General features: G+C 39.7%; 1 protein-coding gene across 1 annotated transcript in view; it reads right to left on the bottom strand.

Moving 5' to 3' along the window:
• LOC143863350 (Transducin/WD40 repeat-like superfamily protein) overlaps positions 1-13,078 on the bottom strand; it is a 43,085-nt gene that overhangs the window by 7,900 nt on the left and 22,107 nt on the right. Inside the window, exons 11-14 of the mRNA XM_077374031.1 lie at positions 9,786-9,851; positions 3,186-3,263; positions 2,864-3,036; positions 1,026-1,072 (exon numbers count right to left, since the gene is read on the bottom strand). Of these exons, the coding sequence (XP_077230146.1) occupies positions 1,026-1,072; positions 2,864-3,036; positions 3,186-3,263; positions 9,786-9,851 (364 nt within the window). The remainder of the gene's footprint in view (positions 1-1,025; positions 1,073-2,863; positions 3,037-3,185; positions 3,264-9,785; positions 9,852-13,078) is intronic.

Below are 13,078 nucleotides of genomic sequence, written 5' to 3' on the forward strand. Positions count from 1 at the left end.
ATAGGGAGATGTTGCTTAAGCTGTTGGAGAAAGGCGTTATTTATCTTTTATACTTTAACACTCCCCCGCACGTGTGGCCCACTTGGCAAACATGTGGTACATGTTGCCCACTTTGGGCCGACCATCGCATGTGGATTTTTGCTATCCGGGACTTTTGAACTCGAGACCTTTGGCTCTAATACCATGTTAACTTACCATGTTAAGTTTTTGGAGAAGTTGATAAGTTAACATGGTATCAGAGCCAAAGGACTCAAGTTCAAACCTCCCGGATAGCAAAAATCCACATGCAATGGTCAGCCCAAAATGGGACCACATGTGCCACGTGTTTGCCAAGTGGGTCACACGTGCATGGGGAGTGTTAAAGTATAAAAGATAAATAATGCCTTTTCCAACAGCTTAAGCTTTTGGAAAAGTTGGTAAGTTAATAGCGACTAATTAGAATTATAAGTTTTAAGAATTTACAGTTTCACATGTTTTATTAACCTATATTTTATATTAATTTTTTGGAAAATGATCCACATAATTTTCATTTGAATCTGAAGATGAGTTTTCAAGTTTTAAATGGATTCTTTTTGTACTTTCAACATCATCAAAAGGAGAGAATATTCTTCTAGGAAGAAATAATCACCTAAATAGGACACGCACATTTAATTAAAAGGAAATGTGTAGGAAGCATCAGAGAAGCACGATTTCGAAGCGAGTTTCCAGGGAAGTGAGCTTTGCATCAAAATCGAGTTTCCAGGGAAGCGAGCTTTGCATCCAACTAGGAAGTTTTCGGTAACTATGACATCCCTTGAAAGATAGCCGAGGCCAAGTGGAAATCCTAGATCGTTTTGAAGACTATAGAGAGGGTCAGGTAAGTATGCACATTAAGGGAACCCAACTTCTTAGCGAAGAGTTCTGCGAACAAGGTGTTGAACTGTAACATTTCTGTGTGCAGGTTACAGCTCCACTGTAGAACCAGAATCCATTTTCAAGCAACAAAATTCTGATTATAAGGAAAACAAAGCGATGAGTAAATTTACCTGAAAACGAAGAGCAGAACCGTCACCACCACAATATGCCACTAGTCCTAAACCATAACAAATCTTTGTCAGAATGATAACATATGACAGTTGCAATATATCAATCACAAAATACAAGCAATGTAATGAAAAGGACAATCCAACTCCCGATTCCAACTTTAACTTGTTAAAGATATGACACTAAAGGGTTTTGCAGGAAGAATGGCTTTAGAAACAGACCATATCGTAATATAAGAGAGTAGTTTCCAGTATTGAAGATAAATATCCTTTACATTCAATAAATGATTATGTTTCTGCCCATGTAACAACAAAGCACTTTATGTTTCTGCCCATGTAACAAAAAAGCACTTTACGTTTTTAGCTTTTTCAACACATGTGAACAGGTAAAAGCATGTTGATATTGCCAGAAACATTTCTTTTATGCCTTAATCTCTCAGGTATTTTTTATTCCCTTACTTTCAGGTATTTCTATAATTAAAACTTAAAAAAATGACATGCGTGATTCGTGTACCGAAAATACCTGTTGTTATGAGTAAATATTTACGAGGTGAAATAAGGCTAGAGCTTAGAAATGTATGGTATATTTAATACCTATAAATAAATTACACCTAAAATTTTCACAATTGCTATAGACATTTATAGCTATGAATAAATTTACCTTTATACAGTATTTAATACCAAGCTTTCGGGTATCAGTTTTATTATGCGCTTAGACCATGATAGAAATGGAAACATGTTGGTTTTGGATGAAGATATCGGTGCAAATTTAGAAAAATCACAATAAAGTATGAAAACACATGCAAATGATGGACATTTAAGTTGAAACTTCAAGAATTGCCAGAATAAGAACAAGTACACACTCCAAAAACCATCACATACCACATTTTACATGCAATTCATATAAATATCTAAACATAATACGTACACACATTTCACATGCAATTCATATAATTCTGTAGCATATACTGACATAGTATACCACTAACACCACTAAATGGCGCAGGGAGGGTCCTTTTAAGTAGATGACTCGTCCGGCCGTCAGAGCGAGACTTCTTTGGGAAAAAGCACTTGAATAACTTAGTTTTTCTGGAGGAGTCGTCATTTTCTATCAGGAACGCTATGTCACTTACAACCCCGGGGAAAGATATATTTTTTAAATGATTTTAATATTTTATAAAAATTATAACAAAGACAAAAAAAGAGTAGGAAAATATGACACAATTTTATGTATAATAGGGCATGGCTAAATCTCTACGCCTTGATTTTGTTAGTTAATCTAAAAGTTTAATAATTTTTTGATTTCTCAGTAAAAATATAAAATATTAGTTATAACATAATAAAATGAAGAGTAAAGGGTTTCTGCGCTCGAGTGCAAAAACAGGGGTGGGCCCACATTGTTGGGGGGATCCAAAGCATTCATTTGGAAGGCCCTTTCATGGATAGGGTGTCCACCAAAAATCAGCTCCATTGGATCATCTTAGGGTGTCCATTTGTGGGTGAAAAAATGGGCAGATTAGTGGACAAACAGTATCTGTCCATTTTCAACCCACAAATGTACACCCTATGATGATCCAATGCAGCTGATTTTTGGAACACACCCCATCCATGATGGGGCCTTTCAAATGAATGCTTAGGATCACCCCAACAATGTGGCCCCACTCTTGTTTCCTGCAATCTGCGCTTGAGCGCAGGAACCCTTTTCTCTAAAATGAAATATATAACACTACAATAGTATGAATGGTGTATTTCTCTTAACAATCCATAAGCCAACATGGTCTGTGTCCAAATTAGTAATTTGATACATTTCACTTAACAATCCAATGTCATAAGATAAATACCAGTAAGTCGTGATACTTGAACACTCCAGATTGTAAATGATGAACAATAATAACTCTGCAATCCTTGCTGTTGTGCTCCGACAAAAGGTTTTCCAGTCACAGGGACATCATATGCGGCCTTCAACAAACTAAGGATCCTCAGGGTGCCATCATCAAAGGATAGAACAACACACCTAGAAGAAACGTCCAAATGTGATATATTAGGAATATGTTATTGATATTGGAACCAATTTTGACAAGGATTCTTATATTAACAAATCCCTGTACTGAATGAAACCCTGAAATCGTATGCACTTCAAAAAGAAGATAAATTACATAGTACCTTGGCTCCCTCAGCCAGTCTAGGCTTAATACGACCCTTTGCACTGGATTAAGGTCCCACAAAGGGCGGTAAGGATCCCTACAAGGTACAAGAGAGAAAAACATTTAGTTTTCGTGAGTTTGGATAGGCATATCATTAAAAGTACATAATCTAACAAAAGATTGTAACAAAACAAAAGGAATAAAATCTTCCATGAGGATATGTTGAGAGACCATGTACTGAAGTCATTCTTTTTATTCAGAGCATAATAGTATGAAATACCTAGTGGTGATCTTAACCTTCCATAGTAACTAAATAAGTCAACTCAAACAATCTTGCTACAGCCAACCATGCCAATGTCTGAAAAATCAAAACTCTACCCATATTCAATAAGCGCCAGAAAAAAGAGTTGCCTCAAAACTAGAACTACGAGATCTTTCTTTTTTTTTCAAGTTGTAAATCTTTTAATTTTTGAGAATGTGAGCTAATTTTTGGAGTGCTTGATTTGAATGACGAATCAATAACTTTCAATTTGAGCTTATTCTATCAAATAGCTCTATCGACTTTTTATTTTCGATAACTAATTAAATCTCTCATCCCCAATCTTGACTAATCAAGTCGACTCAGCAAGGATTTGAAATACATGAATTAGCTCTTAACAATGGGCTGTCCTTGAAGCTCCATAGCACACACATTCAAAATTTGGACATCATAAAACATGATGATGCAGCTTAAAGCACATGCTTTTAAGCACAAGTCAAAGCAAGGTATGAACGGGGCCCAATTCATCAAGCTAGACCAATCACAATCATCATCTTAACAATGTTTGCCACTTAATCCTATGCCAAATTCCTATTGACACTTGTTTGCTAGATCTAATTCAAATTCCCCAACTTGAAGAGTAACAGCTGATCTGGTTTGATTGATGAGTTTTTAGGGGAAATAGGATTTTGTGTCTTTCTGAAACAGTGTATGCAAATGCATCCCTGCATATAGATAGATAGATAAGTAGCTATGCATCCCTAGTGGTCGAATTTCGGTAAAATCTTTTCTACATTAGCTCTCTCATGGGATCAACAATTCCATCACTCATGCATCGAGAGAGTGGAAGAATTCCATTCCCTTGAAATATAGGTTTTTGGCTGGGCAGCAAAGTTGGGATAAAATAACAACTTGACAAAATAGAGTTAGTGTGTGTGTGTGTGTGTGTGTGTGTGTGTGTGTGATGACCTGTTGCATGTGAGAGCAGCCACACAGGCTCACTTTTCAGCAGATTTTGTCTTCATTCACGAGGTGGCTGCTCTCACATGCAAATTGCCATCCACGAAATGCCAATATTTTGTTTCCACTCGATCAAGTAGATAGCGTTATCTGCTCCGTCGGCAGAACCACAGTGGGTCCACATTGTTTGGATGATGCAAACCATTCATTTGATGGGCCCTGGCAGAGATAGGGTGTGCCCAAAAAATCAGCTCCATAGGATCATCCCAACCCTTCGATTTGTGGAGGTTAAAAATGGACAGATTTGTGGAGGTTTATACCCGTCCATTTTTAACCTCCCCAAATCGAAGGTTTGGGATGATCCTATGGAGCTGATTTTTTGGGCACACCCTACCTGAAACATTTTTCCATATATATATATATATATATATATATATATATATATATATATTTGAATGGTATATACATACTCAACTCAACCTAACTCAACTAAGCCTTTGTCCCAAACTAGTTGGGGTCGGCTAATGAATCCTTAAGAAAATTTTCATGAAGAAGGTGAAAGGATCTACCCGGCTCAAATTGACTAAGTCTAATCCTGACACCAGTTGGGTTCGTCTACATGGATCATTTTCTTCCATTCTATCCTATCCAAGGTCATGTTCTCCGTTATGTTCCTAGCCCTCAAGTCCTTCCACACTGTTTCTACCCAAGTTTTTTTCGGTCTGCTCGTACCCCTTTTTACTCCATCAACTTGGCACGAGTCACCTCTTCTCACTGGAGCATCCAAAGGCCTACGTTGGATATGCCCAAACCATCTTAAGCGGTGCTCTCTCATCTTCTCCTCAATTGATGCCACCCCCACCTTTTTTACGGATGGCTTCAATTTTCTTCAATTTTAATTCGATCTAACCTTGTGTGGCCGCACATCCATCTAAGCATTCGCATCTTCGCTACACTCATCTTATGCACATGCTGCTTCTAGGTGGCCCACCATTCTGAGCCGTACAACATGGCTGGCCTCATAACTGTCTTATAAAACTTCCCCTTCAACTTGGTAGGTATTTTACGATCACAAAGAACTCCTGAAGCATGCTTCCACTTCAACCAACCTGCTCTTATTCTGTGGGTTCCTGAGGTGGCGCTCACAAAACATAGGGGGCGCACTTTGTTTGGATGATCCAAAGCATTCATTTGATAGGCCCTCACATAGATAGGGTGCCCACAAAAAAACAAATTCATAGGATCATCCTAACCCTTCCATTTGTGGAGGTTAAAATGGACGGGTATAAACCTCCATAAATCTAAACCTCCACAAATGGAAGGGTTAGGATGATCCTATGGACCTGATTTTTTTGTGGGCACCCTATCTATGTGAGGGCCTATCAAATGAATGCTTTGGATCATCCAAACAAAGTGGGCCCCCTATGTTTAGTGAGCGCCACCTCATATAAGGTAGCGCTAGCGCCACCTCAGGAACTGTTTACTCTCTCTCTCTCTCTCTCTCTCTATATATATATATATATATATATATATATATATATATAATTAGCTTAGCTAACATTTGCACGTTGTGTAAGAAAGAAGAGAAATTGAACAATCAACTACTCATTCATCGCAACATGGATGAAAGGCATGAATCATGACTATCTAGTGCTATGGTATTCATTTTTTTTTTTCTGAAAATTGACAATATATTTATATACTGAAATCGTTAACAAGAACAGGTTCTTATGCCCAAAAACTCTTACGGAAATTACAAAGAGAGGTTACATACTCCCCCCCCCCCCCCCCCCCCCCCCCTCCCCAAATTACCAACTTCACTAAACCGAGAGTAACTTCATCCAGAAGCTCGTAAAAAACATTTCATAAAAAAACTTTTCATGCACCCTTTTACCCTAGCAAAAGTAGAGATCCACGGAGGAAAAATCCTCGAGCAGCGAAGGACCAAAAGTCCCTCAAGCACGCTCAGAAAATCTCATTAAGGGTGCATTTCCTCAATAAAGGTAGAGGGTCACATAACCAGACCATCAGCAACTTCCCTTCCATCCATCAAGACAAAGACAAGACACAAACAACCTTCACAATCCTTCCAGAAAAACAGAGACCTCCAAGAAAAAAACACAGAAAACCACCAAAAACATTTACACCAGAGAAGTATAAGATCCCCTTACTTCTTGAGAGCCTTTAGCTCCCTGCTCCCCCTAGCTGGCGTCTTCCCCTTCTCAATCGCATCACGCTTCTCAATCTCCAGAAGCATCTCCTTTATCTTCTCCGCGTTTTCCTCAAAACCAATTCCCAGGTTCTTGCCCACTTTGAACATTTCATCAAATTCTTCTCGAGAAGCTTGCTCCTCCTTATCCACCATTTCCACATTCTCATCCACCGAATCCTGTTCGGCCCTTCTCAGACAACTCTTAATCATCCCGCTAAGGTCAACATCCATGGAGTCTCTGGATTAAGCAGTCTCCTGACTACTGACTAATTTCTCCCAATCCACCTCCCCCGAATCCGTTTCCACTTCCAAAGTCTTCTTTTCTTAAGCCAACGCCTTTTTGAAATGGGGCAGCTCATGGAGAGGGATGCAGACCTCTTCCATCGATCTCTTTCCTGTAAGGGCTTCAATTTCATCTTCCTTACCTTTAGTTTCCTCTAAGAGTTTCTTCCACTGATGCTCTAGATACGTCTGTGTAATTTAACCACGTGAGGCTGATCGCTGGCGCTTCAATCGTTTGGCATGGCCTTGTTTTTTGAATGACGTTGTTTCATCAACTCCTAAGCCTTCCCCCTCGGCATTTTCCTTTTACCCGTTCGATCAAGACTTCTTTCTTCCTCAAAGGAGCTGCAACTTCTGTCCATGTGAACAAACTCCAAGAGATCAAGGAGGGTAGAGACAAGTTTCTTCTTTTTTGATTCGTATCTGCCAAAACCCTTACCCTCCCTTTTTTTATATAGGAATGAATCGACTCTTGAGTGCCTTAATAGATAACTTTTCTCGATTTCGTAACTTTGGCGCATGTAAGTTGCAGGATTGGTCCGAAATCCTTTCATATACCTAGGAATGAATCGACTCTTGAGTGCCTTAATAGATAACTTTTCTCGATTTCGTAACTTTGGCGCATGTAAGTTGCAGGATTAGTACGAAATCCTTTCATATACCTTTTCACGTATTTTCCTCGATATCTTGAATCGGGACGCGATGTAGTAAATCTATGGGTGGTTTCATGAGGATCCAAATGATGGTTATCTCTTACCGGTGAAATGACATCTCTCTCCATCCTCGAGACTCAACGATATTTAATATTTTGTTTCGCCTCCCTTCTATTCTGACTCCCCATTTTCTTCACACCCCGGCAGGGTCATTTAATGCCCTACTCTTAGTCGTTTCCGGGAGCCAACCATCTTCAGCCGCGTGATGCCCTGTTTTCATCGTCCCGGCCAATGAGGACACAACCTCCTTTGATCCAAAATCAAATTTGAAACTGGGATACAATGGTCCTTTGTCCTTTCCCTGATGTAGAGCTTTTTTATCTCTGTCAGCTTGTGGAGATCTCATCATTCCAGCCAATGATCTTTTTGCCCTATTAGACCCCAATTCAAATTTGAATTCAGGGTTCTTCAACGGTTCGCCTGTCTAGGCTCGAGCTGGTTTCCTTTCCTCATCTCGCCAGAGATTACCTTATCCTCAAGTGTCAATATACCAGACTTGTCCCCTTTCGCAGGGTGGGACATATCTTCCAAATGGGATGTGTCATTAGTGTTCATCCCATCATTAATAATCTCTTCTTCCAAAATGCTCATGACTCTTATTAAATAACTTATATTCTCAACCCTCAAATTAATAAATGGACATAAATGTTTCCAGTGTAGGTTTAGAATTTTTGTTGAAGCAAAACCATACAATGATCATGGTATCCATGCATTTTAACTTGAAGGACCTGACCAAATAACTTACCAAGGGACTAGATCGTCGATGGTATCCACGCGTGAAGTGGAATGTCATAGGATCTTATCCAAATGGATTTAGCCCCATTATTAAGAGTTGGATGCCATGGTTACAAAAGAGGCAAAGCAGTTTCCCATGGCCTCGCCTCCCCAATATAAAACTTCTCTTGCTTGTTTTTCTGATTCAAATCTGAATAGAAATTCATTGGTGTTGATTAACATAGGTTTCTAGAGATTGGGCATTCCCCACCATTTTTTTTGCCCACACCCAAGCCTCATCAAGCTTCCAGTTTCTAATTTTCATACGCCCCATCAAGCATGACTTGAGAAGCTTCATGCGTTCCTCAATCTCTTTACCATAAACAATTAACTCCAGAAGTTTGCATGATATCCAGTGACATCATTTGTTACCTCCAAACATTTAGAGGGGTCTCCGTCATCAAACTCCGGCAACGCAATGTCTTCCAAAGTCTTCACAAAGCACTTTCTACATCGACTTCGTCCCCCAAAATTATAATAACCACAACTAGAGCATTCCCAATCCTCCCCGGAAGGTTTTGCCATTCGCTTGTGTGGCTTGAATCTAGACACACCTCTCCCATTTCCTTTTCCCCTCGACAAGATCCTTTGGTCAAAAACGTGTCGCTCACCTTCACTAATAGATCCATAATGGTGTTTGATGTTATCTAGTTTGAAGACCTCTTCCCTTCGACCATCTCGCCTCCCAATCTGTAAGGTCCTTCGGCCAAAAGATTGCCGTTCACTATCACTACCAGATCCATAGGAGTACTCATGGTTACATCAAGGTGACGAGCGAGTCGAGTTGCTGATATTCTTCCCATTACCGATTAAGATGGGGTTCTTTCTACAACAGTCTCTATGTATTTCCAAAGTTGAAGCGCCTCATAAACCGAGTAGCCTGCTTCTATAATATCGAGATAGGTGTCTTTCAGGCTCTCAATCTTGTAGCCACAACTACAAGTTCCCCTTCCAATCGAGCTGCCCAGACAAAGTACATCTTGGGATCCATCCCTCCTCTGCGCAAAAAAGTTTCGTGCTGTCATCTAGGTCTCAACTCCAACTCACCTCTGTGGTATTCATTGGGTCTTTCAAGAATCAGTGCTAAAACCTTCTCAAAATTTAGAGCATATACCAACTTGAAAATAATGGACCCATCCTTTGGGCAATGAAATCTTATGGGGTTTTTGAGAGATTTGGATTGAAACGAATACACTTGTTTGAGGACAAGGAAGCTTCGACATCAAATATAATTAGCGTTGATATGCCTCCAATCCAAACAACAAAACCCAAAAATGTGAATATCCTAATTTAGTTGGCAATAGCAAGACAGTCACCAAATAACAGATCTGCTAGCAAAGATGAAAAGATAGAGAGCAAATATATATTTGTTTGAAAACACTAATGAAACCAAGCAGGTATTCATAGTTTCATACATACCGTATGTCCCAAAATTTTAGACGTCCATGTCCAGCAGTCATTATTAAATTTGCACTTTCTGCATCACTGTAAACCATATATTACTTTTCAGAAATTTCAAATAAATAAAAGATCTGAACAAATTTAAAACTAAAATGGCATTTGATGTTGCCCTTAGGCCAAGCACAGGAATTTTTTTTTGCAACATCGAAGTTTAACAGCACCCCAAGACTTCCCAATTCATTATCCATTAAATTTGGTGTCCATCCATTGCAGGTGTGATGCAGAAAATATAAAGGAATTTCATGAGTCAACCTACAGTAATGAAAGAGAAAAACTCAAACCCAGTGTGTGGTCAGTGATCGTTAAATTGTTATTATCAACGTTGACACTTGAACCAAGGGTCCTCAAGAACAACATTAAATCCATGCGACCTCAAAATTTGGCAGTGAGACATATTGGGAGCCAAATCCTCCATATCACAAAGAACAAATCCCTATGGCATTCAAAGATCCAGCCAGCAAATATAGGATCCCAGGTAAGACAGAATCTCCAGCCAACAGCCAAGCAAAAACGGTTGCTCTCAATGCAATTATTTGAGATAAATATTCGAGTTTAATAATTATTAAAATCAGACATGTTAAAATTTAAATTCGGAAAGGGAAATTTATTTTTAAGGCCTTTTCATCCAAGCCTGAGAAATTAAAGCAATCCAGCCACAAAATTCTCCTAAAACAAAAGCAGAAAACACTGTTGCTGTCATATGACAAAAACAGTCATCTATGGTTTCCGATTCTCAAGTTGTGAGGTATGAGTAGCAAAAAAATAAAGCTGAAGTGAACACCCATAAGATTGAGATTCCCAACAAATAGTCTCCTTAAATCTATCTATATAAATATTATAACAAAGCAGCATTGCTCTGGAAATAAATTCTGGTATGAACTTAATTTGAGAAAATTAACATAACATACTAGAAGACTATGATAATGTCCCATCAAAATGCATGAATCACCAAGCATCATCTAGGCCAAAGCATATTCTTTTCCAGTAGCTAATACGTGCTTTGGTAGCTCCAAATCTTTGCCACAAGTGGGGAATAAGGTCCCAACATGTCTCTATTATATGCTGAGTTATCAAAACTGTTTAATTACTTTGATGGCAGCTCCTTTGGTAATCCAAGAAGGGCAGGGATTAGAGGAGTAATCAGAGACTCATCTGGGACAATTATCATGACATACTCAGGACCGTGTGGGACATGCAACTCTAATGAAGTTGAGGTAAAGGCTCTACTCTTTGGCTTGCGATGGGCGTGCGGACATGATCAGCATCCACTTATAGTGGAAGGAGATTCATCCAATGTAGTGGCTTGGGCTACTGAAACAGCAAAGGGCCCTTGGCAACTACAGGAGACTGTTGTGGAAATATTGGATTTGATGCGATTCCTCAACCCAACACTTGAACACCGCAGACGATCAGCAAATGAGATGACAGACACTTTGGCTAAGGCGGGAGCAAATCGGGAGGATTTTGATATAACTTCATATCTGTAATTAATGCAGCCTATAAGGCATGGTAATGGCAAACATGCCTTTTTGTAATACCTCGGATTTATCCGGGAAACATCTGTAATGTTTGTAACGGCAGGCTGGGACTACTGGTCCCGAATGCTATTTCAACATTAATGAAATCTGTCAACTTTCAAAAAAAAAAAAAAACTGTTTAATTACGTCCGAAAGGGACGAAACATCATACCGTCTGATACCGATAAGGAAACCGACACAAATAATCATACAGTCTCGTATTGGTAAGGGAACCACTACAAATAACCACGCCAAACGTGGCGCAACATCGACGAGAATGGCCCATGTAGGGTAGGCGGCGGTGTATGGAGCCCGGTTAAGCAGAACACCAACACGACCGCCGTTAATTAGTTATCGACCTGGGAGTCGGAGGTTAGTTAGAAGTCAGAAGGTGAAGTTGGGACTTTCTTGCCAGTCCTCTGGCAAGCATACCAACAAACAAGGTCTCACGATGAGCCAAAGCATTAAGCTCACTCACAATCTATGGATTAAAAATAGCTTACTTACAAAGGGAACAAGTGGAGTATACGAAACGAGGGTCTAAGGGGAATTCTCGACAAAGCAAGATTTTATTCGCTCTTCCAAACGATCTAAATCAACTACATCAGCTCTAATCGGGACTCGGCGCCCAAACAATTTCCAAACCACAAATATACGCTCTTGGTCAAGCGGCTTCTTGCTGCTTTCCCAGCTTGGTGTCTTGTACGCGAATACGCTATGCTATGTACGTCGTTAACACACAACCCCTCGTAAGTTGCCGCAGCTTGGCCTAAGACACGAACGCAGGATGGCATGATACTCCTTTGATTGCTGCTTAAAGTGCTACATGTAGGCTGACGCTGCGAGTAACATAGTAGTGTAAGGTATGGCTATTCTAGGGTATCGGGTGGATAACCCAATTCATTGACTACTCAACCCGAGGGGAAGCGTTCTGGCCGTGGGCGCGCGCGTCCGAAATAGTCCAATCAAAAAAGCTGTCTCCCTTCCGACCCGTAGCTTAGTTGTTATCCGGTATGGAGCCACCGTCACAGTACAATTTAGAATGCCGGTATCCCTACATTCCCCACTCACTGAAACTGTTTCTCGAGTGTTGCTAGTTCTACCCTGCAGGAATTGAATATCACCTACCGCCCACTTAAGGAGCAAGGATCAACCCTTTGGCATACTTCGCACTTTCCGCCATCCCACGGAATCCAAGTAATTCAAATTCAGTGAACAAAACGCATGAACCACCAAGCATCATCTAGGCCAATGCATATTCTTCTGTAGTAGCTAATATGTGCTTTGGTAGCTCCAAATGTTTGCCACAAGTGGGAAATAAGATCCCAACATGTCTCTATTATATGCTAAGTTATCAATACCACTTAATTATATCTGAAACAGACGAAACATCTCATACTGGTAAGGAAATCGATACAAATAATCATACCGTCTCATACTGGTAAGGAAACCGGCACAAATAATCATATTGGTAAGGGAACCACTACTAATAATCATGCCGAACTTTTCAGTCTGAATTTCGTTACGCACTTGGGCCATTTTCAGTCTGAACTTTTTAAGTTTTCCTATTTTAGCCTTATTTAGTCCCGTTTTATAGCTATTCTAAGGGGATTTTATTCTTTATATCCACCCCAACGAGCTAACTTCATATTTTATTCTTAATTTGTTTCTCTGAGCTCCAACATTCTTGGTGTTAGAGAGAGCAACATTAGATACTGGGCATTATTGTAATTG

This window comes from Tasmannia lanceolata, unplaced genomic scaffold (genome assembly GCF_043159265.1).
Source record: "Tasmannia lanceolata isolate RefF3 unplaced genomic scaffold, GAP_Taslan_0.1 ptg000044l, whole genome shotgun sequence".
Classification (NCBI taxonomy): Eukaryota; Viridiplantae; Streptophyta; class Magnoliopsida; order Canellales; family Winteraceae; genus Tasmannia; species Tasmannia lanceolata.